Source organism: Castor canadensis, chromosome 11 (genome assembly GCF_047511655.1).
Source record: "Castor canadensis chromosome 11, mCasCan1.hap1v2, whole genome shotgun sequence".
Lineage (NCBI taxonomy): Eukaryota > Metazoa > Chordata > Mammalia > Rodentia > Castoridae > Castor > Castor canadensis.
The window spans coordinates 7,224,787-7,249,507 of NC_133396.1; the positions used below are offsets into that span (position 1 = coordinate 7,224,787).

At 50.3% G+C, this 24,721-nt stretch overlaps 1 protein-coding gene across 2 annotated transcripts in view; it reads right to left on the minus strand.

The window, feature by feature from the left end:
* Window positions 1-5,938: 5,938 nt before the first annotated feature.
* The window catches only part of Ttyh2 (tweety family member 2), a 39,855-nt gene continuing 21,072 nt past the window's right edge, over window positions 5,939-24,721 (minus strand). For both annotated transcript variants that reach the window (XM_020180391.2, XM_074045221.1), the window contains 10 exons: window positions 22,184-22,279; window positions 21,708-21,780; window positions 18,068-18,137; window positions 17,741-17,796; window positions 16,869-16,961; window positions 16,543-16,635; window positions 14,650-14,792; window positions 13,855-14,040; window positions 13,277-13,355; window positions 5,939-7,666 (listed from right to left, as the gene is read on the minus strand). In XM_020180391.2, the coding sequence (XP_020035980.1) occupies window positions 7,592-7,666; window positions 13,277-13,355; window positions 13,855-14,040; window positions 14,650-14,792; window positions 16,543-16,635; window positions 16,869-16,961; window positions 17,741-17,796; window positions 18,068-18,137; window positions 21,708-21,780; window positions 22,184-22,279 (964 nt within the window). In that variant the 3' untranslated portion in view covers window positions 5,939-7,591. The remainder of the gene's footprint in view (window positions 7,667-13,276; window positions 13,356-13,854; window positions 14,041-14,649; window positions 14,793-16,542; window positions 16,636-16,868; window positions 16,962-17,740; window positions 17,797-18,067; window positions 18,138-21,707; window positions 21,781-22,183; window positions 22,280-24,721) is intronic.

Below are 24,721 nucleotides of genomic sequence, written 5' to 3' on the forward strand. Positions count from 1 at the left end.
CTGCAATGAAGGCAGAGCTGGTGAAGCTGGAAGGAACACCACCGCAGGGAATGAGGTCATCTTGAGTTCAGAGATGGACGTTAAAGATTTGTTCTGGGCCAGACAAGGAATGAGTCATCCAAGAAGTGGGATTTGGGGTTGGAACGTGGTCCTGGAAAATGGTTATGAGTTGCAAGGGGGAGTGGGGAAGAGCCTTCCAGGTTGAGGGGAAGGGCAATACTGGTGGGAAGGGGTTTTGCAATCTGTCTATCCTGCCCCCAGCCCTGGGGAACAGGACTGTCTATGACACATTGCTCCGTGGGTGGAAAAGTGGGGGTGGGTGGACAAGAAAGGGCAAGGACAGCAGTTTTCTCTTACTATCATAAGGATTTTTTTAAGGATCCCCACCCCTCCCCCAGAAGGCCTGTGTGCTGCCAGCCACCTCCGGAAACTGGGAACTGCTCACTGGTAACCTCTTGGCAGGCCCTCCTCAGCCACCCTGGGAAGCCAGCACGAGGTCATAAGACCAGGAGGATTCACAAGGACCTCAGAGGTTTTTTTGTTTTGTTTGTTTTTTTAATGCAATATATCCCAGGTTTCCACCAATCACAGCATAACTGCCAACAGAAATTCTTTGTTGAGAACTGCCTCTGGCTCTGGACACCCCTAGGCTGGTCGACATCTTTTAGCACCACTGACATCACCCCTCCCTCCTTTTTTACAAAAAAAATATTGTGGTGAAATATACATAACATAAACTTAACCATCGTGAGCATTTTTTATTGTACAGTTCAATAGCTTTACCACTACCACCATTCACCTCCAGAACCTTTTCATCATCCCCAATAGAAGATGAACCCACAAGACAGTAACTCCCCATCTTCCCCTCCTCCCAGCTGCTGGCAACCATCATTCTCCATTTTTTTTTTTTTCCCTGTGGTACTGGAGCTTGAACTAGGGCTTATACTCCACTCAGGGCTCCACCTTGAGCCACTCCACCAACCCTTTTTTAGATGGGTTTTTTCGAGATAAGATCTAATGAACTATTTGCTTGAGGTGGCGTTGAACCTCGATCCTCCTGATCTCTGCCTCCTGAGTAGCAAGGATTACAGGCATGAGCCACCCCGCTAGTCCCTCTGTTATTACCTATCTTACATTACAATGGTAATTTTTTTAACTTAGTCAATATGGATGCATGCTGTTATTAACTGAAGTCCACAGTTTATTCAGATATCTGTTTTGTTTTTGCTGATGCCATTTTCCCCAGCTTCTATAAAATTTCATGCTGCATCTAGTCATCTTATCTTAGGCTCCTCCTGACCATGACGGTTTTCTCAGACTTTTTGACAACCTTGATAGTCAGTCCTGAGGAATACTAGTCAGGTGCTTGTAGAATGTCCTTCAATTGGGATATGTCTGATATATATTTTTTCATGATATGACTGGGGTTATTCGTTTTGGGGAGGAAGGCCACAGAAGTAAAGCACCCTCCTTGTCATACCAGGGTGTGTTATGTCAACATGACAGCACTACAGTGTTCACCTTGGTTGCTAGACTGAGTTCATCTTTGCCAGGCTTCTCTGCTATCGAGCTACTCTCTGCCCTCCCCCTTCCATATTGTACTCTTTGGAGGAAAGAAGGAAGTTACCATGCACTTCAGCAGTAGGGAGTTGCATCTACTTTCTTAAGACAGAGTATCCATATACACTGTTTAGATTCTTCTATGTAGAGATGTTAGTCACTTTCTTACATGTACCTTGGCTGATATGGGCCATACAGAAACACTTGGTAAAAACCATCTGCTCTCCCTACCAAGGTTTAGGACAAGCTGCTTGCTGCTTTGCAAGGATAAGGTGCCTGTGACACACAGCACAGAACTGCTGCTAGGTCCTCTCATCAACAGTCTGCTCGCATCCCAGCCTCCCTCAAGGTGATGGAAAAATGACACTCATGTCTTGTTTGCCTCTGGGGTCATGGTGCTTGCTATGTACTCCATTTGTAAAAGCTTCCCAAGAGTGCATCCATCACTTCAATGGTGAGACCCCCCTTCCCCACATTCTGCCACCAGTTAAATAGCACCAATTACTCTTCCACTGGCATAGACCAGACCTCTCTGGTATCTCAAGACAAGACTCCCTTTCATTCGCTCTGGATCAGCCTTCCTGTCACTCATGCCACCTGCCCTTCAAGGCACTCTGTCCTTTCTAAGCAATATGTAATTTGAGTAACCAAAGGCAGCTCTACTTGCTGAAAGGACACACTCCATTCAGACTGGTGCTGATAGATGTGGCTTTTCTTGGAGGAATAGGGGACCTCAGAATTTAAAAAAAGTCATCCATAGTTTACATCCAAAGAAAAACAAAAGAGAGAAAGGAAAAAAAGAGCTGGAGCTATAGCTGAATGTATTTCTGGGGTCAGCTGGAAAAGGAAACACCCAAGGCATTTTATTTTATTTACTTTTTATTTTTATTTTATTGTTTTTACGTTTACTCACATGTGCACCCTAAGTCATTTTAGAAGACACCAAGTCCTGGCAAGCCCCAGGGGGCTTGGCCCTTCTGCTTCTCTCACAAGGTACCCATGTTCTGCCCAAACGCCACATCCTCTGGGAATGGTGAAGATGGGAGGGCAGCTGCCAGGGAAGCACAGAGAGTTTAATAAGATTGCTTTCCTGTGAGGCCTGGGACATTGGCCGGAGTCAGTGTGGGACTCTGGGTCACCACAGAGCATGCAGAGCTTGGCGGAGTCCACTGGGAGGATTCTCCAAGCTGTCAACCATGCTTCAAAGCCTTCCTCTGGTCAGCTCTTCTTTCCCTCCTCCACTGGAGGAAAAACACCTTCTCCCTTGAAAGATGGGCAAAGGCCAAGACCCCCAGCTGCCTGACTCAGTTGCTGTGCTCCAGTCCTCATCCTACCTGGGGGTATGTTTGCTGGTGTGGACCACACCACACCCCACCCCAGACCTACCCTTCTCACTTTCCCAATTGGTTTGCCTTCTGCCTCTTTGCTTTTTCTCATTCTGCTAGTCCATCTGCTCCTCTAATGCCGGGACCCGTAGTGGACTCTCCCCATTCTTTCTGCACAACTCCATCTGTCTCCATAACATTAGTAACCATGTGTATGGGGTGTCTTCCAAATTCAGGTCTTCAGGCTTCCTATCAGTTCCAGTTCAGACCTCGCCTTGCCTGCCCAAGGCACTGCTGTTCAGATGTTGCACACATCCTCTGAAGCCAACTGTTAGGAAATGGGTCCTTATCCTGTCATGTGCTCCTCCTCCACTGTCCTGTGATTACCAGCACCCCTAGTCATCCAGTGCCTAGGATTTAACAGATGGCTCTTGACCAATTTCTATGAAACGATGACAAACATGAATAGCCACCATGACCCTGGGAACTGCCCATCAGTCTGGAGACATTCGTTGAGTGTGCAAAGCCCCAGGAACGCTTTGTCACTGTGTTTGTGGAAGACACCCTTCCGAGCTGACCAATGGCTGCCAGGCAGGAAGATAGTGTTTGGTCAATGGTGCTCTGATGTCTAACTTCCTCTTCTCTGTGGAGAGTCAGTGGTTGAAGGGGGAGCAAACATTTAAAGAATGATAGGAGATATCCTAGACAGTCTTAAGTAGAACAAGCAATTGTAGAACAATACAATTTCTATATTTCTACAAATGCTTTAGAGCAAATCTTGGCAAACACACACCAAGCTGCTCCTGTTTGTTCTGGGTTGAGGATTAGGGGAATTTTTCATTTTCTCACACATTTTTGTGAAGTTTGGAATGTCTGCATCACGGATTTTTTTTTTTCGGTGAGTAGAAAAGAAAAAAGATTAAAACAAACAAAAGGCTGGGGATGTGGATCAGAAGTGAAGCACTTGCACAAAGCCCTGAGTTTCATCCCCAGCAATGCAAAAACCAAAGCCTATCCTAGCCAAGTGAAAACAGGATGCACAAGATCCCAGGCATCTTGTCCACATGGCTCCGAACCTGTGTCTCAGCGCATCTGTTGATTATTGCTTGCTAATTTGTAAACTCCCTGAAGTCCAGAACCACGATTGCCTGAGATACTTCTGCAGATCCAGAATTTAGAGAAAGGAAGGGGATGGCAAATATTTTAGGCTTTGTGGGTCAAGAGGCAAAATCAAGTATACTATGTAGGCGCTTATATGAAAGAGAAAAAAAATTTCCACCTTTTCTTTTTCCTTTTGTGGTACTGGGGTTTTAACTCAGGGCCTTTACCTGGAGCCATTCCACCAGCCCTTTTTTGTGGTGAGTTTTATGAGACAGGGTTTGGATGCTGGTGGTTCATGCCTGTAATCCTAGCTACTCAGGAGGCAGAGATCAGGAGGATCACAATTCAAAGCCAGTCCGGGCAAATAGTTTGAGAGACTCTAGCTCAAAAACACCCATCACAAAAAAAAGGGCTGGTGGAATGGCTCAGGGTGAAGGCCCTGAGTTCAAACCCCAGAACCATGAAAAAAAAAAAAAAAGTAAGTTCTTAACTGAGTATATTGGTCAATCAACAAACCAGGCCTCTTGAACCATGTTGTTTGGCGTTAAGAGACAGTGACAACATTCCTTCTGCTCTTAAATGTAAGACCTCCTCCAAGCTTCGGAGCAGGAGGAAGCAGTTTAGGTCGTGAAACAGCTCTGGAATAGGAGGACCACTCTGCAATACCTCAGTTGACAGCCTGAGCACGTGCCTGTTCTTGGCAAAGGCTCTGCTTACAGAGGGGCAGCATGGAGTCTCCTGCTCTTCCTCTCTGGGGGCAGGTTACACAGCTGTCCCCTTTCCACAGCCAGCCCTTCCCGAGTCTGCAGTCAGGTGCAGTTGGGTGAGCCCTGCAGGTCGAGTCAGAGGCCCAGACCTCTCTCCATCTACCAGTTCCCTTGGGTAAGAAGCTGCTTGGAGACTCTCTTGAGGGAAGGGAAACGACACGTGTGGTTTCCCACAACTACCTTTAGCCTTTATGCAGGGCCTACTACAACTGGTGTTGCTCCATAGCACAGACGATGAAAGATCTCAAAGCCAGTCTCCTTTGGGGACCGAGTTATCTTCAAGACATCAAATTAGTCATGGAAGTTTCCCCACTGCTCCAGCGATCCTGAGACCAGACAACGGAGGGTGGGGAAAGCCATAAGGGCAGCAGGCACGCAGTTCTGAGCCAGGTGAGTGGTTGGTTGCCTAGGGCTCTCTGCCTCTCCCCTCAAGCACTCCCCGGGAACCCATCAGCTGCTCACCCTCACAGCTTCTTGAAATGCAGTGCAGTTCAGGAATGAAGCTGGCGCACAGACACTAAACTGTCCCTTAGGGCTGTGAGAGGAAAACCTGAGCCAGGGATGCTAAGCTAGCCCAGGCCTTGCTGGGTGTTTCCCAAAGATGCTACAAAGACTGCGTGAAGCAGCCAGGTGCTAGTGGCTCATGTCTGTAATCCTAGCTACTTGGGAGGTTGAGATCAGGAGGATCACAGTTTAAGGCCAGCCTGGACAAACAGTTCATGAGACCCCCCCAACTCCAAAATAACCAGAGCAAAAAGAGCTGGAGTGTCGTTCACACAGTAGAGTACCTGCTTTGCAATTTCAAACCCTAGTCCCACGAAAAAACCAAACTAAACCAAACCAAATCAAGAAAGAATAAAGGATGCCGTGTCTCAGGTGTCCCTGACTGGATGGGCTCACAGGGTTATTGTGAAGCTTAATAAAAATTAATACAAACACGAGGGTCAGCCTCTGGCACATTGTGAGCGCTCAATATTTATTAGCAATCTAAAAAGCAATGAATGATCTTTAGGGAACACTGAGGAAAAAGCAGGGCAGAAATAGGGCCCGTGATGTCATTTGTAGCCCTCTTCCCCTTTTGTCTCCTCTGGAATCTGTCACCCCTTCCACCCTGCAACCCTACGGAGGGCCAGGCAATGCCTCCACTCTTCCCTGCAGCTGAGGAAGCCAGAGACTGCCGGCACATTTTAGTACAAGTAATTTTATTTTTTTCCAGGTGAGGTGTACATGTATCAAGCAGCTTTGCTCACCTGGCTCCTACAGGACCCCCCTCCCCGCCAAGGAATTTTAGTGTAGTTTACATGCATTAAAAACAATCCTTAAGTTGCCAGTAATGAGCGATTAGAAGCAATACCTTGAGGTTGCAGAGCTGGAGTTTCACGGATCTGTGAAGGTGTCATGGAACACACAGGTTAATGTAGGTGAGACACAGTGAGCCTGGTGCCCTGTGGCCCCATTCTGCGGCAGAAGCTTGCCTGGGAGCTGGGGACCACTCTACTGCTGCTGTTTTGACAATAAAATGGCTCTTTGAAATGGAAACAGAGCCCCTGTCCCAAGCCATCACCCGAGCCTTGCTTTCATGTGCAATTCCACGAGGTATCAACGCTGTGCGCTCAGGGTTGGCAGGAGGTCAGAAGCACCAAAGACCCTAACCTGGCCCTTCAGTGAGCAGGAAAGGGGGGTCACTTTTCCTCTCGGCCAAAAAGCTTCTTCATGACTGGCATGTCAGGAGTCGGAGATACTGGGGGTGGGGCAGGGTGGTGGGAGAAGTGGGGAAAAGCTGGTCCTCACAAGAAGTCACAATCGTACCACTTTACTGTAACATTTGATGGCAAACTTGCTTGAGACAAAAGGGAAGGGACATTTGTCTTGGGCATTTGGGTCTCCAGGAACTAAGCCTTCTTTGATGTCTTCGCTCTCCTCTTCCAGGTACCCAAATGCCCTTCGACAGTGGATTGGGACAGGATATTTCACTGATTTTTATTTTATTCAAAACTCGATCCCTCTGGTTCAAATTTTGCAAAGTAGTGGTATGTATGAAAACCATATGTAAGGAATAAACCCCAAATCTACTGTAGAAATCGGATGTGCTGTGAGTTGCAATTCTTTGGATCATCACAATGTTTAAAACACTGGGAGAAAAAGTTGTGTTCCAAGTGTCTGTTCATACCTGAGACCGTCCCTATCGGAAGCTTAGACTTGCAGCATGGATTCCAGAATGGAAGTGGGCGATGGAGGTTAGATGGATAGAACGTGGCCAATTTTCTTTCACGTTCCCATGGGGACTGGCTGAGATGCCCACCCTGTGGCCACAAGCCTCCATTGTGGAGCACTCCTGACACTGTCCCTCTGGGACTTAGAGTCCGTGTGGCCCTGGACGTAAGATTCCAACTGTGTTCTGCTCTTATCAGGGACACCACCTCCCTAAATGTACTGCCAATCAGCCTCTCCCACTGTCATGGGGGACAGAGTGACTGTCCGGGCTTTTGACTGTGCTAACAGAGGCACAGTCCTGGTGGCAGGATCTGAGAGAACAGAGATCTCCTCATTGCCACTCCCCACCTGGTGAGGGTGGGATGTTGGGGAAGGCTGAACCAGGCAGCTGGCCCAGGGACTGAGGCCAAGCTGTGGGGCATTCTGGGGCAGAGAGTGGGGCAGGAGCAAGGCCAGCAAACTCGTGGGCCTTCTGTCCACCTGGGGCTTTGGTCAGGAGTCTCAGGTGCCACAGGAGCCCGCTGGTGTCCAGGTGCCTTTGGTTTCTATTAAAGAGATGCAGCTTGTATTTGCATTCATTAAAAACCAAACCGGAAGGAGGAGGCAGGCATCCCTGAAAGTCCATTAAGATGGAAACTCGTAGTGCATCTGGTGCTCGTCCGTCACGGACATGTAGGTGGCCCTCATGCTGGGAGAATACTGTGGGAAGGAGGAGGAGGAAGTCAGAGCAGGGCACACCTGGCTACCAGTTAAACTGGACATTGTACAGCCCACCCTCCCCTCTGAATCTGTCAGATCGCGTAGGTCATATGCAGATTGTACATCATTCTATACATGGACTTGAGTTTGTTATCCTTGGAGGCCCTGGAACCAATCCGCCATAGATACCGAGGGACACCTGCACTAGCAAAGGTGCCAGGAACGTCTCAGAGGGCGAGAGCCAGGCCAGCTGCAGCAGCCAGCATGGAGTTTTAACTTCAAGGCACCATGGGGCTCAGGAAATACCAGAGCAGCCATGGCAGGCTTTGGTGAGGCTTCCAGTGTTCAAATCAGCCAGCTGTCCTCCTATACCACGCCCAGCACCCAGCCTTACTCTCACTCTAGGGGCAGTGTCAGGGTACACCAGTGCAGCCGGTGGCCAGCAGGATGAGGACACAGGTCCACTGACTCTGGGAGCCAAGTCAACAACTCAGTTGTGCATCTTACTTGCCCGTGACCGTGGCTGAGGTTCTCTGACTGCTCCCAGCCTCAGTTTCCCCACCTGCAAAATGGACCTAATGTGCATTCAGCTGATATTGAGGGGGATGAAATGATATATGGTAAGCAAAACCCCTTACAGTGGTTTTCAAACACTCAAGGAGCTTAAAAAAAAATCCTGATACGCAGGTAACACCTGTCGGGGTATTTTTTGTTTATTGAGATAAATTGCATAAAATAGAAAATTAAGCATTTTAAAGTGTTACCAATATTTTTTTTTAGTGCTCATCAGGCAATTCCAATATTGAAGAAGCAGTGACCTAGTACAGTGTGTACTCAGAGACCTAGTCACTCCTCCTAGGAGCGGCCCTGGGGCTTCTTACACCATCCAGTGTACATGAGCACCTTGTGCCTGGATGCAGGTGACTGCCTACTGGCCCCAGGGTAGTCTGGGAGGTCCAGGCCATGGCTACCAGTGAGGGAACCAAATGCTTCTACCACTTGGGGTAAGGATGGTAGAGAAGATGTGGCTCTTGAGCCTAGTGGGCCTCCATGGGAGTCCTCCCATAGACACAGACAGTGTCTGGGAATGTTCTAGTTGTCACAATTGGGGGTGGGGGATGGGATACTGTTGGCATCTGTCTAGTGGGTAGAGGCCAGGGATGTAGGTAAACATCCCACAATGCCAAGTTTCCTCCTACACAGGCCAGTGTCAGTCTGGCCACCAGCTTCCCTGTGCTTTAATTCCTACAAAAAAGACTTGAAGTCACCTGATGTTAATTAATCAATTATTTCTGAGTCTCTGTTCCTGCCTTATGAGGAAGGTAACTTTGAAGTGACCAATCTACTTTTTGTTCCTTCATTCTGCTTTCCTTGGTCCTTTGCTGTCTATTATAACCAACCTCTCAGGGCTGGGGGTGCAGCTCAGATAGCATGTTCTAGGGAGAAACTCATTCTATTTTATGACAAGAAGTATTGCACAATTCTAGGATTGCAAATAAAACCAATGAAGACCTTTAACTTAATTTGCTGTAATGTTGTCCTTTGGCAGGTTTTTTTGTCTGTTTTGGTGGCAGTATCGGGGGTTGAACTCAGGGCCTAGAGCTCGCTAGACAGGAGCTCTACCAGTTGAGCCATGTCCCCAAGCCCTTTCTGGGTTGGTTATGTATTTATATTTTCCCTATGTAGCTGGGATGAGAGGAGCATGCCTAGACATTGGTTGAGATGGGATCTCACAAACTTTTCCCCCAGGCTGGCCTCAAACCTTGATCCTCCTGATCTCTGCCTCCCAAGGAGCTAGAAATATAGGTTTAAGCCAGTGAGGCTGGGTGCTGGGCGTGGTGGAGAAGAGCTGGCTGATTTGGACACTGGAAGCATCACCAGACACAAAGTCTGCCATACAGCTCTGGTATTTTGGTGGAATTTTTAACACTTGCCCTGGGTCATTTTTGTCCCTCAGTCTAGGAAACAGTACGTGAGAGGACAGGAGGAATTCCCTGAAGCCAGAGACAGGGGAAGACAGTTCCAGCCAAGAACAGGCCTTGCTTAGTATCATGCACCCTGCAAAACCCTGGCTGTCCCAGAGAGGGCGCTCGGCAGAGGAAGGAGCTTGTCCACCTCAACCTGGGGCTGGGGCTGAGCATTTAGAGCTGGTACAGCAAGGCAGAGGATACCAGCTGTGCTGTCTTTATTGGGGCAGATGCCCACTCCCTCCCAGCTGCAAGTTTCCTAGGTCCACAGTACCACTTGGTATCTCTCCTTATGCCTCCTGCAAGGGTGGGGTCTTCCTGCAGAGCTGGGAGGAGCTGACAGTCATCTTTGCCAAAGCAATGAGGGTTTTATGAAAGGTCTTAATTCTAGGGAGGAAGCTTTAGTTTGCCCTTGCAAACAAGGTCATTTCTGGTTTACCTCTGCCAAGGGAAAGGGGAGTGGCCTGGATCTTGAAACAGAAGGTAATCTGAAAATCTTTTCTATTTAGCATCACAATGCATTGAGTAATTCTTTTTTCTCACAGCAGCAGATTTTCCTTGTTTAGATTTTGCATAGATAGATATCAAAATCAGCTGGCAGAGTGGCTCAAGCGATAAGAGCACCTGCCTAGCAAATGTGAGGCCCTGAGTTCAAACCCCAGTGCTGCCAAAAAAATTTTTTTTTAAAAAAGATATTGAAATCAGTCTCCCTTCCAGGGGCCTAGCAGCTGGTGAAGGAGTGAGGATCCGGTTAGGTGAGGGAGAAAAACCAGAGTGGGATTTCAAAGATGCTGACTTGGATACAGGCTTTAAGCAGTGCCCCCTACATCACCCCTGCCCCCTTCCAGAGAACCTCATGAAGAAAGTGTTGGTGTGAACATGAGGCAGCCACATTAGGACAGAGCCCCCTCCCCCATCACAGGTGGCTTACTGGAAACCCTCCACCGGCCCTAAAGAATAACAAACACCTACTTTCAGCCACTTACCAACCTCCTGTATCTACCGCAGTCTGTAAGTGGCTGTGGGCTCCAGCTCTCTGGCTGGAAACTTTCTCTGCAGGTTCCTTCTCCCCAGTAAAGTTTGTGCTGACATACTGAGCCATCTGCTGCCTATCCTTCCATGCCCTTTTTCAGTTTAACAGAAAGAACACACTTTGGCTGGGTCTGCTGCTGCTGTAAAGCTGCTTAAAAGGCAAGACCACAGGATGGGGCCATGATTGGGAAAAACAGGACCAGCGGGAGCAGGCTTTGTAGTGGCCCGAGGCCAGGGAGGTGTACTTCTGTACACCTCCTGGATCCTCACGTAAGAATCAACTAAAGTCAGGTCTTTTCTGTCAAAGGGGTTAACGTATAGTATAGTTATCAGTGTGCAGATGTCAGCTTAACTCCCTTGAATTGTTGCCTATGTGCTTTGTAAAACGTTACTTAACCTTGCAAAGCTCTTGTTTTGAACATTCTTAGGTGAATAAATGTCTTTCTTAGATGATTAAGTGCCTGTTATCGCCAGATGTCCTATCTTAAAAATGCTTGCTTACTATTGCTCAGAGGAATCTCCTTGCTCCCCTTGCTCCGAGGTTCTTTGCCCCACATATCCCTTTTCAAATAAGCCAATTGTGAAGACTGTGAACCCAAACCTGTTCAATAACTGTGAGGGGAAGACTTGCGTTAAAGATAAAAACCCAAGAGGACGTCTCACTCAGTGTGCTTGCTAACCAGACTCTTTGTAGCACACCCTTCTGCAGAAGTAAATTTCGCCTTGCCTATTGTGTCATCCCTCCATATCCTGAATTCAGTTCTAACACTCAGGGCCCAGGTCTAGCTCACTGGTCTCAGACACCCAGGTCTCCATTGTTTCTATCTCACCTGTTGGACGCTCCCTTCCAAACTACCTGGATGAGCAGGTAAAATGCCTGGTCTAGCTAAGTGCAGGCAGACACCTAGTTCATGAACTCTTCTGCCCATCCCTCTAAGATTAAGATGAGCCCTTTCTTATAAATGCCTCACCTCTGTAGAGACATGGGGATGGGAAGCAGGTAAAACAATATCCAGCCACTGTCTTATGGCACCTACACTGTGTGCTGCACACACTTTATAGCAATTGATCCTCCAACGGTCACATGCCTACGGAAGTGTTGTTATCACCACCCCCATGATGTCAATGGGAAACAGAGGCACAGAGAGGCAAAGTACTTTTCTAAGGTCACAGATGCCACAAGCCATGAGCTGAGACTTGAACCAAGACATTTTGGCACCTGAGTCTGTGCTGTCTCTACCTGTGACTCACTCTGTCTCAGCAATAGTCCTGTGTCCTTTGGATACTTCTCCCAGACAAGGCAGCATACCCTCTGGCTCCCACCTTGGCACTGACTCCTGGATGGAGGTGGTGGGGAGGGCATGAGGCATGGAGGCATAGGAAGGGCTCTGAGCACTGATGGGGTGGAGGAAGGTTGTATCTGGTATCAGCTCTCCTGCACATGCCTCCGAAGCCAACACACCCTCCAGACCAAGTCACTCAGAGGGGCAAAAGAAAAAATTTCCTTAACGTAGTTCAAAATGGGAAAGAAGTCACCCTCTTTTCTTGAAGTACTCTCTTTGGAAAACTTGATATAAATGATTACTTCCTCTTCTTTTTTTTTTTGTGGGGAAGGGAGGTGATATTAAAATTCGAACTCAGGACCTCACAATTGCTAGGTAAGTGCTCTACCACTTGAGCCACATTCTAGCTCTTTATTTTGCTTTAGTTATTTTTTAAAAAAGTTCTCATGTTCTTGCCTGGGACTGGCTTCAGACCCGGATCTTCCTACCTATGCCTCTGCTGTAGCTGGGATTGCAGGTGAGAATCACCACACCCAATTCTGTCCTTTTGAGATGTATTTAACCTTTTTAAAAGGCTCTGCCAGTCTTACCATGTAGGAACAATTTCTTTCTTTCTTTCTTTCTTTTTTTTTTTTTTTTTTTTTTTGTGGTACTGGGGTTTGGACTCAGGTCCTATACTCTGAGCCACTCTACCAGCCCTTTTTTTGGTAATGAGTTTTTTCGAGATAGAGCCTCATGAACTATTTTCCAGGCTGGCTTTGAACAACAGTCCTCCTGATCTCTGCCTCCTGAGTAGCTAGGATTACAGGCCTGAGCCACTGGTGCCAGCCAAGGAACAATTTCTTAAGGATCAAGGAAAGGTCATATTGAGGTCAGCATTTTTCCCCTTCTTAGTGAGAGCTCAGCTTAGGTGCCTGCCTCCAAGCTAGAACACTAGGATTATCATGGAGAAATTTAATTTTTCCTTTGGGTAAAGGCAATTACCTAACAAGGATGGCCACCCTAACTGCCAGGTAGATTCAGGATGAGCTGGTATGACAAATGGAGCAGTGGGTAATCTCATTTAAGGACAGGCGCCATTTATCTTGAGAACAGTTACACAATGGGCCGTGCCTGCCTGGCCACATAGGAGGGCAAGATTGCTCTGCCATCTCAGTACCAGACTGTCTGTGATGTACCTGGTGGGCCGGTTTAGGGCTTATTCAACAACAATACAGTTTCCTTCTTCTCTTTGTGGAGCGCCTTCGCTGGGTCAGCAGGAGGTTTTATCTTTAACTGTCCCCTCAAGAAGAGCCAGAGTGGTGACTTTGCCAGGGAAGTCTGCTTACCGTGGGCGGAGGGGAGCCTCTCCCAATGAGTGGCACGTTCTCGTAGCGTGGGTTCCCACCAAAGAGCATGGCCTGGTTCCTGTGGGGCCGAGAAGAGAGCTCAGGAGAGGATGGGGTGCAGGTGTGTGTGTGCGGGGAGTGGAAGAATGGAAACGGTGAGGTAGGGAGAGAGTGCATGGGAAAATGAAAGAAAGAACACAGTGGGGTGTGCGCAAGCGGCAGATGGGGGACAGATGCCTCAAGAAATGCAGCTTTGGGACCGGGTATAATATAGCTCAATGGTTGAATATCTAGCACCCATAAAGCCCTGGGTTCAATCCCCCAGTACTGAAAAAAAAAAAAAAAATGCAACTTCTCAGGCCTTGGACCGCCCGAGAGGAGCTTGTGGTGAAGGCTGAGGCTGGATGTCTGTGGTGGGCTCTTGCCCAGCACACACGAGTATGGAGGAGACCCAGAAGGGATGACCTTTGATACCCTCCATCGTCCATGTGGCCCTGGGGACCAACATGCAGACCCAGCTCTCCTGTGGAGTTGGAGGCCATGCCGCCCATTCGTGGCGCGGGCCCCGCTGTACGTACATATACTCGGAGACGGGCGCGTTGGAGATGGTCTGAGAGTGGGGCTGCAGGCTGCTCTGGCTGCCCAGGCCGCTGCTATAACTGCAGAAGCTGTGCAGCTGCCCCTGTGAGGGGTTGTGGGCTGCGATACGCCGTGCTTGGGGGTTGAAGGGGTCATTGTCATCAATGTCATCGTAATCTCTGTCCCTAGAATGACACGTAGAATTTGGCCAGCCATGAGGGGTGAGGGAGACTCAAGGCCACTAGGTCTTGTTCTGCTTCCAGATCTTTCCTTCCCAGGAGGCTCTTGCTCTTTGGCTAGGTGAAACTTGAGATTTTTCAAAAACATGGTCCACAGCCTACCTCATACAGATCATCCCACCCTCTTCCCAGCTGTGCCTTCACCTCTTCCAGGCAGTCCACCATGTTGACCATGCACACCCAAGTTCTCTCAACCTTGCTCCATGAGGACCTAAAAGCCCACTTGTCCATCTCTCTCACCTGTGAGCCACAGGTCCTCTCATGACAGCGATACAATTTATCCTCCCTGGTATTCCCTGGGGCAGCCCTCTCTGCATCACTCCCCCTTGCAAAGTCTTGCCAAGGAACAGAAGAGAAGCACCAGATGCCAGGCTGTGGCTCCAGCAACTGCTGTGCCCCCCCACCCCCTAACTTCTTTTTGGAGATCTGTCTGGACTCTTGGAGAATTCATATAGAAACCCAGCAAGTCTTCTATGGCTCAATGCTAGGCCTCTGCTGCCCTTCCCATCCCAGGACCATTGTGCAGCTGCTCCTCCTTACTGACAGGCTGCCCACCTGGTGACAAAGTGCTTCCAGGCCTGTGGTCCTGCACAGATCAGGGTGGAGAAGGCCAGGGCAGCCAGGAGGGAGAAGAGGCCAAGGAACAGCAGGCCCTCGATGCCGTCGAAGCAAATACCAGTGACGGCATCCAGGTAGTCCTGGGGGAGGAGCAGGGGACACATGGTTAGAGAGGGAATGGGGGCAAAGCCTGGGGCCTGAGCTCTTCTCTGAAGTCCCTTTTGCCCAAGACTGGACCTGGAATCTCCTGGCTTCTCCCAAGCATCTTTTACCGTCATTCACAGTCCCTGCTCTGGAGCCCCAAACAAAGGGCTCCTTGGGAGCACTTTGTAAACATCTGCTGAGCACCTACTGTGTGCCAGCCATTGGAGGGCTGGCCCTGAACTAGACAGAGAAGTTTCAGGGTGGGAGTCGCCAGACCACAGGTGGCATAAACTGAGGCCAGGTTAGCAAAGAGAAGCGAGCCTTGAGGAGCGGAGGCAAGGGGCCACACTGGGCACCCTCAGAAAAGAGAAGAAGGGCAGCAGGAAGAGCCTGGCTTTTACCATAGGGGAGGGGAGACCTCAGAGGGCTTGAGGGATGAAAGACTGGGAACTAACTCGTGTTTTCAAAGGACTACTCTGGCTGCTGTGTGAAAGGTCTTGAGTAGTAATGGAGCAAGAGGAAGTGGAAGGGGGTCCTGACTCCCAGGGGAGTAGTTAGGAAGTCATGGCTGTCACCCAAAGGAGCAGACATTGCCTGGACTGTGATGGAAGCCAGAGAGAGAGAGGAGGGAGACAGGGAAGGAGGGAGGGAGGGAGGGAGAGAGAGAGAGAGAGAGAGAGAGAGAGAGAGAAATGGATGCAGATTCAGGGTTCATCTGAGAAGACAGTTGGCTAGGAATTGCTGAGGGGTTGGGTGACAGGGGAGGGGGAGAAGGGACAAGGGTGACTCCCACGTTCTTAGCTCTGAAGTCAGACTGCCAGGATCCAAAACCCAAGTCCCCCTCTGGAACCTTCAGTAAGCTACTGCATAGCTATGTCCAAATATAACCCCCCATGTATGTTTATATATCTATATCAATCCATCCATCCATCTATCCCCACACACATTTTTAGTTTCCTTATCTATAAAATTCCCATGAAATAACCATTTCATGGTGTAACTGTGAGGACTAAGTGACAAACTGGCCATAAGATGCACAGGACAGGGCTGAGTCCAGAACTAACCATTTAATAAATGGCAGTCGTGACCACTATCATGAGCTCCATATAGGACGTGAAAGATGTTTACATACATTGGCTCACTGCTTAGCAGGGTTGCTCATACATTCACTGTGTTCCCTGTGCTGCTGTGTATATATGAGTTTTTCTTTTCCTTTCTTTTTTGAACTATGGTCTTGCTACCTGACTAGGCTGGACTCGAACTCATGGTCCTTCTGCACCTGCCTCCTGAGTGCTGGAATGACAGCATGTACCACCACAACTGTCTTATTGAGTCTATCTGATAATTTAAGTTTCTGGAAAGATGACCCCCAGCAATGAGATTGGGATATTGACTTGCAACCCAGGGAGAAGGATGGGTTGACCAGATGTCTGGAAGTCTGGACCAAGGAGAACTACCTCCCTTATATAGGTCAGGGTCTTCCCGTATTCTAAAGTTAACCTGACCCAGCCCTTATATACCTGCCCCCTGGTACCTTTTATTGAGCCCCCTCTCTCAGCCAGTGGAGTGAATCAGGAAGCCAGGAATTTCCTCCCACTTTCACTGTCAAGCTTTAGCTGGACATTCCTGGACATGGAGGGAGCCCAGGTAGTCACTCTCCTAGGTCTCTACTTGCTTCTCTCAGAAGATGTAGCCCACTGGGATACTCCACCTCCTCCATGCACCCCACCAGGGTTACCCCAGCACCTTGTGCAGCCCTCGGCAATCCAGCATGGCCATCAGCTGGTGAAGGCTGGTCTCCGATGCGTTCAGGAGGAGCTGGATCCCGAGGAGATCCTTCTGAAGCAGGCAGAGGGAAAGAGGGAGAGAGTGAGTGGTGTGGGAAATCAAACCACAAAGATCAGTGTGCAAGGAGCTAAAGGAAGGGGCTGAGCCACTGCAGCAGGAATACAGAACCAGTAGTATGCCCCTGCCTTGGTGCTGAGGTGGGGGTGGGGCCAGGGAAAGGGTGTTGGGGTTCCCCTGGGGCTCCCCTTGCCCAGCACAGGTGCCGTGGGAGGTGGCTGCCTTACCTCTGCCGTGGGGAAGAGGGGCACAGAAAACTGCAGGAGCCCCATGACCTGGATCTGCATGGTGGTCAGTGAGCGCTGGAAGGTGGTCAATGCCTAGGTCAAGAGATCGCAGCCCCATGTGAAGTTCCATTTCCCAGGAGCCCCCACAGCTACCAAAGGACCTGTCCTCCTGCACTGCCCCCACCCCCTCCAACTGGCTGCAAATGCACAGGTTGGTCTTGCGGGGGGGTCTGCACCTGAATGTAGAGGGCAGGAGCTGGATCAGGTTAACTCTAGAACACCAGGGGACCCTAACCTAAAGGGAGAGGCTGCTTCCTACTGTTCACTCCCGGACATCTGGTCAACCCGTCTGGTAAGTCTTTCTCCATCCTTCTGAGAGCTACGTGGTCCTTTGCTTTCTTTTTTTTCTTTTTCTTTTCTTTGTTTTGAGACAGGGTCTTACAGAGGCCCAGCTGGCCTGGAACTCATGAGTCTCCTGTCTCATCCTCACAAGTGCTTGGATTACAGACATGTAGGTGTATACCACCATACCCGGCAGTCTTTTGCTTCTTGCTACTTAGGTGTGGTCCTCAGAGCAGTAACAGGGGCCTTGCTTGGGGACTTGTAAGAAATGCTGAATCTTGGGTCCACCCTCACCTCCTAACCTAGAATGTGCATGGTAACCAGCTCCCCAGGGAGGTGCACATACATGAACAGAAAACGGATTTGTGTGAAACACACTGACCAAGAGCACAGCCCCCTTCAGAGAGATGGCTACATGAGGACCACAGTGAAACAAAGCCCAGCCATCCACTTTCCTAGTCAGTGTGGGGTTTGGGGTCCAGAGGCAGAGGGACTGTGGGCAGGGTAAGGGTGCATCTGGGTGACTGTACCTGCTGGAAGGGGCTGCTTGTACTCTGACTGCAATGCAGGTAGTAGCGGATCACCTCTGCAAGGCAACAACACAGGTGTCATGCAGCTTACTAAAGACTAGACCCCCTGCCAGGCCTGCCACCCCACCCCAAGCTCCCAAAGGAATCAGATTTTATGAAATGGCCCAGAGGTTCAGCTGAGCCTGAAGTCTGGGGCAGGGAGTGGTTGAGTGACTCCAGGGCTGGAAGAGGTCAAGTACAGAAGTACAGGCACAGTTGGCTAGCCATGTGGGCCTGGCCTGAGCATCCAGAGTGGCTCCAGTGGCAGAGGTCCCACAAGGGTTTTACCTGTGCTGATCTGGCCCTGCGTGGTATTCAGGATGAAAGTGTCAGGAGCCATGCAAAAGTCACTGGTGCCCTGAGTCAGGGAGAGACAGGAGGGGGTAGAGGAAGAGGAATTTTAGAGTCCAGAGCCCGCTGTCCGAGCCCTTCTGTTCTCCAGCTCATTCCAGATAGAAAAGAACAGTTGGGAGCCAGGCTCCTGGGTTCAAATCTTGGCTCTTCCCTGTTACCTTGCACAAGTTACTTGTTCTTTCTGCGCCTCAGTGGTCTCATCTGTCACATGTACATGGTACCATTTACTTTATGAATCAGTGTATGGGAAGTGACTGTGGCAGAGAGCATGTTAACTAATGCTCTTATTCCCAACTGTCTTTTGGGATAGATGCTCAGGAGGCTGCTGAACTGGGCCACAGGCAGTTACGGGGAGGAAGGGATGGTTCTCGGCACCCCAGGCTCATTTGCTTATTTCTAATTTTATTCTTCTTGCTGTTATCAAGCCCTGCACACTCTGGTGGTCCATCTATGGAAAGTTTCCCTGATTGCTCTCTAACAATTGAGGCTAGAGCTGAAGCCATATTGGAGACTTCTGGAACAGGTACTCACTGCCCAGACAAGCGATGAGAAAAGTACAGGGCTGGGAGTAAATGGGGGACTTGGACTAGCACCATGGTCTGGCTAGGTGACCTCCCACCTGTCAGAGCAGCCAGGGGAAGCTCTGGACCTATCGCCCATGCTGGGAGTGTTTGTTCCCTTCCAGAAGCCCCATCCTCCTTCAGGGACCCTGCCTGGGATCCACACTGCAGCATCGCCCCTCACTCACAGAGTTGATAAGAGGTACACTTACTCGTCCTAGGCATAGTTCTAGGATGGGTGCAGGGGACAGGCAGGGAGTTGTGTTGTGGAACCTAGACTAGAAAATGTGTATATGGGGATTTGGGGGAGCAACAGACCCTCTGGATACAAAGCTTCCTCAGAGCCCCATGTGCATGCACACGTACATGCACACACACACACGCGCACACATGCACACACACACACACATCATCATGGGCTCAGGACTCTGGGGGAACTGCATTATGCACAAACATGCATAATAAATCAGCCAGCTTATTATCACCAATCACAGCAGCAGTGCCAGCAGGCCTGGTGGACTGGCACAGAGGTGGCAGCCAGGCTGGGGGCTTGGGGAAGCCTTGGGAAACACAGTGATGCCACCATCTTGATCTAGGTCATCCCTCAAGAAGTCTGGGATCCAAAGAGACAGAGAGAGAGAGAGAGAGAGAGAGAGGCAACTTTGTTGGAGGTGTCCCCAGATGTGGACTCTTGTTCCTTCCCTTCTTAGGCCAGGCCTAGGTTTCAGACCCTCAGCTACCCTCTAGCCCACATCTCCTGGAACAGGTGAGTTGGGATGTTGTGGGATGTATGACTTATCAATATGGTGGGCAGGCATATATATGCAAACGTGTCAATGAGATGGGGGGAGGGGAGTAATGTGGAAGGGGGCACCTAGTGCAGTTGGGGTAAGTGGGAGAGGCTGCCCAGAACTCAGGCCAGGTGGTGGCTAAGGCCACAGCAAGTTCCTAAGAACAGAGGTGACCATCTGAAGGGGCCATCCCGTGACCCTCATCTGGTGAGAATCAGTGTGTAGGAAGTGATGACAGCTACTGGTTAACCAACTCATCTTCCTATCAACAGCCCTGTGAGGCAGCTACTATTATTCTCCCCATTTTGCATATGAGGAAACTGAGGCACAGAAAACTTTAGTAACTTTCTAGAGGTTCTACTGCTGGGAAGAGGTGACAGGGGACAAGGACACTCTTGACCACTTGGGGTGGCCAGGCAGGTCAGGGGAGCTATGACTAAGCCACAGGCCTGGAGGCTCCAAGCTCGGTCTCCCAGTTCCCAGCTACCCTCAACTTAGCAGTTGGAGGAGCAGATTCTCAGTGCTATAGAGGCCTTTGGGGGAGGAAGGGCAAGCAGGAGGGGCGGCAGTGTCAGTCTTCTGGCCTATGGCTCTCAAAACAGGCCTCAGAGAGCAGGGTGGCAGCTGAAGCCACACAAAAGCTCTGTACAATGACCCCTTGACAGCGGGCCACCCGTTCCCCTCCCCCTAGGCTCCTCCTTGCCCCTCTTCCTATTAAAATGCTGCAGCATCCCCAGGCCAATCAAAGGCCCATTCAGTACTGCCTCACACCCCCCTTCTCAGGCACAAGGGCCTGACTACAGGAATTAGGGAAATGGCATTGCTCCCAGCTCCCTGGCATTCCAGGGCACCCGGCTGCAGATGAAATCGCCTGTGGTTTCCCTGAACGGGAAGCCTGGTGAGCGGCAAAGCCCCCGCTGGGAGGGAGCAGCTCCCAAGGAGCAGCTGATGGTGGCAAGCTGGAAGCTACCACTTTCAGAAATGCCCAGAAGCAGGACTGCCCCAGAAAAGCTCACCACAGGAAGCTTCCCTGTGCTCGAGCTTGTCCCAGGGGGAAAGGCTACCAGCCAGGCAGCTGTGCCCGTTGCTCTGATCAGCAGAGCCCCTCCCTACACTGTTTATAGCCCTCCCAGCTCCAGAGGCCATCAAGATGCTTTGACTATGACCTGGGCACTCGTACCCTGCCCCTTTCTGAGCTAGTCCACACAGCACAGGGCAGGGGGATAGGAGACACCCACCTCCCCAAACTTCTGGACAAGCCTCTGCCCAAAGCAGCAGAGCCTAGCAGCGCCAGGGGCCATTCACTCTGTGGGCATCCTGGAGGCAAACTGCCTAAGACTAGAGCTCCTGGTGATCCCCTGACGCACCTGGCAAGTGAGTTTGGGAAGAGGATTCTAGAATGACCCTCCCATCCTTTATCTCTCAGTAGCTAGAGCAGAATGGGTGCAGACCACGGCCTTGGTTTGTGGCCCTCAAACCAGTGAGGGGTTCCTTGAAATTCTCTGATAAAATGCACCTCTCTCTAGCACACACGCACCTGGGTGCACGCATACTCAGAACATGTGCCTCCACCTAGTGAGTGACACCATGTCACAATGATGTGCCTACATTTCTGCCTTCCATGTCGGTGACTCTAACAGTCAACACCATGCCCTTCTGGGTTTTCTACCATGCTGAGAATAAGCAGACAGACTCACGCATGCAGCTCAGCACCAAACCTCCTACGGAGGAAACCCCTCCATTTTAAAAACATTTTGAGGAGCCACAACCAGAAACATACACGTGTGTTTTTCAAGTGTGGGTGAGTGCAAGGACAGTGGACAGAAGGCAAGGTAAGTGCCACTTGCACATTCCCAGTGCTAGGGAAGCTGGTGGCTCCTCCAGTCCAGGTTTTAGACCCACCCAGCCCCCACCCTGGTTAGTAATTCACACCCACACAGAAGCCACCTGGCCACCTATGCATGCCCTTACAAGCAGTGGTGTCTTATCTTGTCTCTGCCCCTAGAGGCCCCGTCATGACCTTAGGCAGGTCCATTCCTGTCTCTGGGCCTAGCCAAAGTGATATGAGCCCTTCAGTTCTAGATTCTGGGGTGCTCCCGAGCACCAAGGACTGTTGCTGGAAGCTAGCACAGCCTGGGGGCTCTGGACGGGATACCACCAGACAGGCTGTCCTGGTCAGACCAATCTTCCAAGAACCTGCCCCCCCATTCCCCCCCCACTCACCACTGCTGCAGCAGTGTCAGCGGCCAGGGAGGCCCAGCTGAGGAGCAGCGTCACCATCCCACAGCACAGCATCCTAGGAAAGACAGATGCCATGGGTCCCCCGCAAAGGTGGGGAGGCGGGGGGGGGGCAGTCATCCTACCCATGGCCAGCCCTTCCTCCCAGGCAGGACCCTACCACACTACGGGCACTGCTAAAACTGGGAGGGGGCTGAAGATTCAGCTGTGAGAACATAGCTGAAAAGGAGGTGTTGGCCAGCAATGGCTGGAGGTGCTGGGCTTGGGTCACCTTCCTTCAGTTACCCCAGTTAGACCCAGAGAGGGAGGGGACACACAGAGAAAGAGTTTGCCTGCTGTCTCCCCTCAGTTGGGACAGCCTGGCTATGGCCACCCTTGGGGCCTAGCCAGGCCCTTGCCTCTCTCTGTGGGTAGCACCTTGCCCAGCTCTTTGTCCCAGGTCCATGAGCAGGTCTACTCACAAGGCCAGAAGACACTTGGAGCGCTTGGCCAGTGCCAGGCAGGTGACAAGGCAGATGACTAGGTCCAGGACGAAAAGCAGGAGGTAGGAGAGCCACCTGGGTGGAGGCAGAGGGATGGTCAGTGCCAGCAGGGCAGACTACCCACCTGCTGCCTACTGGGAGCTGGCACAGCAACCCAGAGCCAACGAGAGTCCAGGACACGGGCTTTAGAGGTTCTGGGGACTACATCCCCATTTCTACCTAGACAAACTATCATTCTCCCACCCCTTTCTTAGTCTCCTGGCAGAGTGTCTAAGTCAGCACTGTGCACTAGAACTTTCTGCAGTGATGAAATATTTTAGATCTGTGTCATCTACTCTATCTGCCACTACTCACAGGTGGCCACTAAGAACTGGAGACGTGACTTGTGCAGGGAAGAAAATGAATTTCTAAGTAATTTTATTACATTTTTACTATTTTGTGTGTGTGTGTGGTGCTGGGAATCTAACCCAGGGCCTCGCACATGCTAAGCGGTTCAGTGCCACGGCCCTAAAATTAAATAAATTCAAACAGCCACATATGGCTGGAGGCAACCATACAGAACAGTGCAAATATGATGGGTCATCTTTTTTTTTTTTTGGAAGTACTGGGGTTTGAACTTAGGACCTTGAGCATCCCAGTCCTATGATGGTTAATCTTGTCAACATAATTGGATTGACAAAAGCCTAGGAGATTAGCAAAGCACACCTCTGGGTAGGTCTGGGAGGGTGTTTCCAGATGACTAACTAAGGGGAGGGTGTGGGGGGGAGTAGGAAAGACCCATCCTGAATGTGGGTGCCACCATTCCATAGGCTAGGGGGTTGGATGGAATAAAGGAGAAAAGACGGGAAGAGCCCACCAGTGCAGGCATCTTATCTCTCTGCTTCCTGGCTCTTATGATGTGAAGTGTCCTGCATGCTACGTGCCCATCCATGATGGAGGGAAACCTGTGAAACAGTATTTTCACAAAGTAGATAAAAAGTCTGACCTCTAGAGCAGCTATTGTCTCCCCATAGCCCTCAGCAGGCACCTCCTTGGACCCTGCTTCTCTTTGTTCCTAGAACTCTCAGATGTCAGCACACCAAGCAAGGCCTGGCACTTATAGCCACAGATCTGAGATGCCCAGTTCTTTGGTGGATGTTTAGCCTGGCCCCCCACCTTGTCCTGGCTGTGTGAGATCTATAATGTAGGTCATTAGGTTCACTTCAATTGATATTTGTGCCAGGCACTGAGTTTGGCGCCAGGGATGCTCAAGTGAGAGGGACTGTTCCTGACCATCAGGTGAGAGCTTGGTGGGACAAGGGAACCAGGATCAGGATCTCCCAGGCACCCACCAACTTCTGGCCTCCCTGCCCCTCGCTCCTTGGGCCTTTGTGCCCCCGAGGGCTGAGCTGATGTAGGGAAGTTCACACACCAACTGGACAGCAAGCCACCTGGTCCCCTCGAGCCTGTTTCCTTATCTGTAAAGGAAGCTGGAGCCCTCATGCATTGTCCCCGCTCTCCTACTTCTCCAAGAACCTAAAGTCCAAGGGCACCAAGAAAACTGGGTGCTGGTGACTCATACCTGTAATCCTACATATTTGGGAGGCTGAGATAGGAAGGATCATGGGGAGAGACCAGCCCTGGCAAACAGTTTACAAGACCCCATCTCCAAAATAAGCAGAGCAAAATGGACTGGTGGTGTGGCAAGTGATAGAGCCCTTGCTTTGTAAGTGTAATGCCCTGAGTTCAAACCCCAGTCCCACCAAAAAACAAACAAAACCAAAAAACACCAAGCAAATCCTAAATAAAATGCCCTTGGTCCTTTCCCTTTCAATTAGGACCCAAGGTGGCCCTCACTATGCAACACCAGCCTCAGCTAGCAGCCACATCCATTTGCCCTGTGCTAGGGGCCAGTCTGGGTAATGGGGGGACAGAGACAGGGGACTTCTCTCAGTCCCTGCAGAGGGAAGTCTTGGCCATTATTTCTCTTGATGCAAGGGCCAAATAAATTTGTTGGTTCCCTACCCTCCCCACCCCACCATCTTCCAGCAATGGACTTTTGCTTCACCAAAACCATAAGGAGGGTAAGACAGTGTTTAGAGTGTGGGGTGGGATTTGGAGCTGGCAGAAAGTGACAAAGAGGCTCCGAGGGGGAGGACATGAGCTGGAAGCTGCTGAAAGCCAAGTGTGGTTCTTTCTGCCTTTGTGAATGGAGGCTTAATGCCAAAAGCAGAGGCCTAGCCCAGTCAGACCCCTCAGTCCCCATACTGCTCAAGGTATGGGCCACAGCAGAACTCTGGGGTTCCCAGAAACAGAGAAGTCGAGAGTTGGGGCTTTGGGGAAAAGGCACAGGCTGCCTCCCTGGCACTTGCTGGAAGCCACCAAGGAGCCAGTTTTCTTAGAACCACAGCTGGAAGGAACCAGCTCATGTTAGATCCTATCTACAGATTGTTAAGTCAAGGCCCATGGCAGGGGGAGCCTGGCTAGGAATTCTAGAAACCCATGGGAACTCCATACTCATACCTGCAAGGGACACAG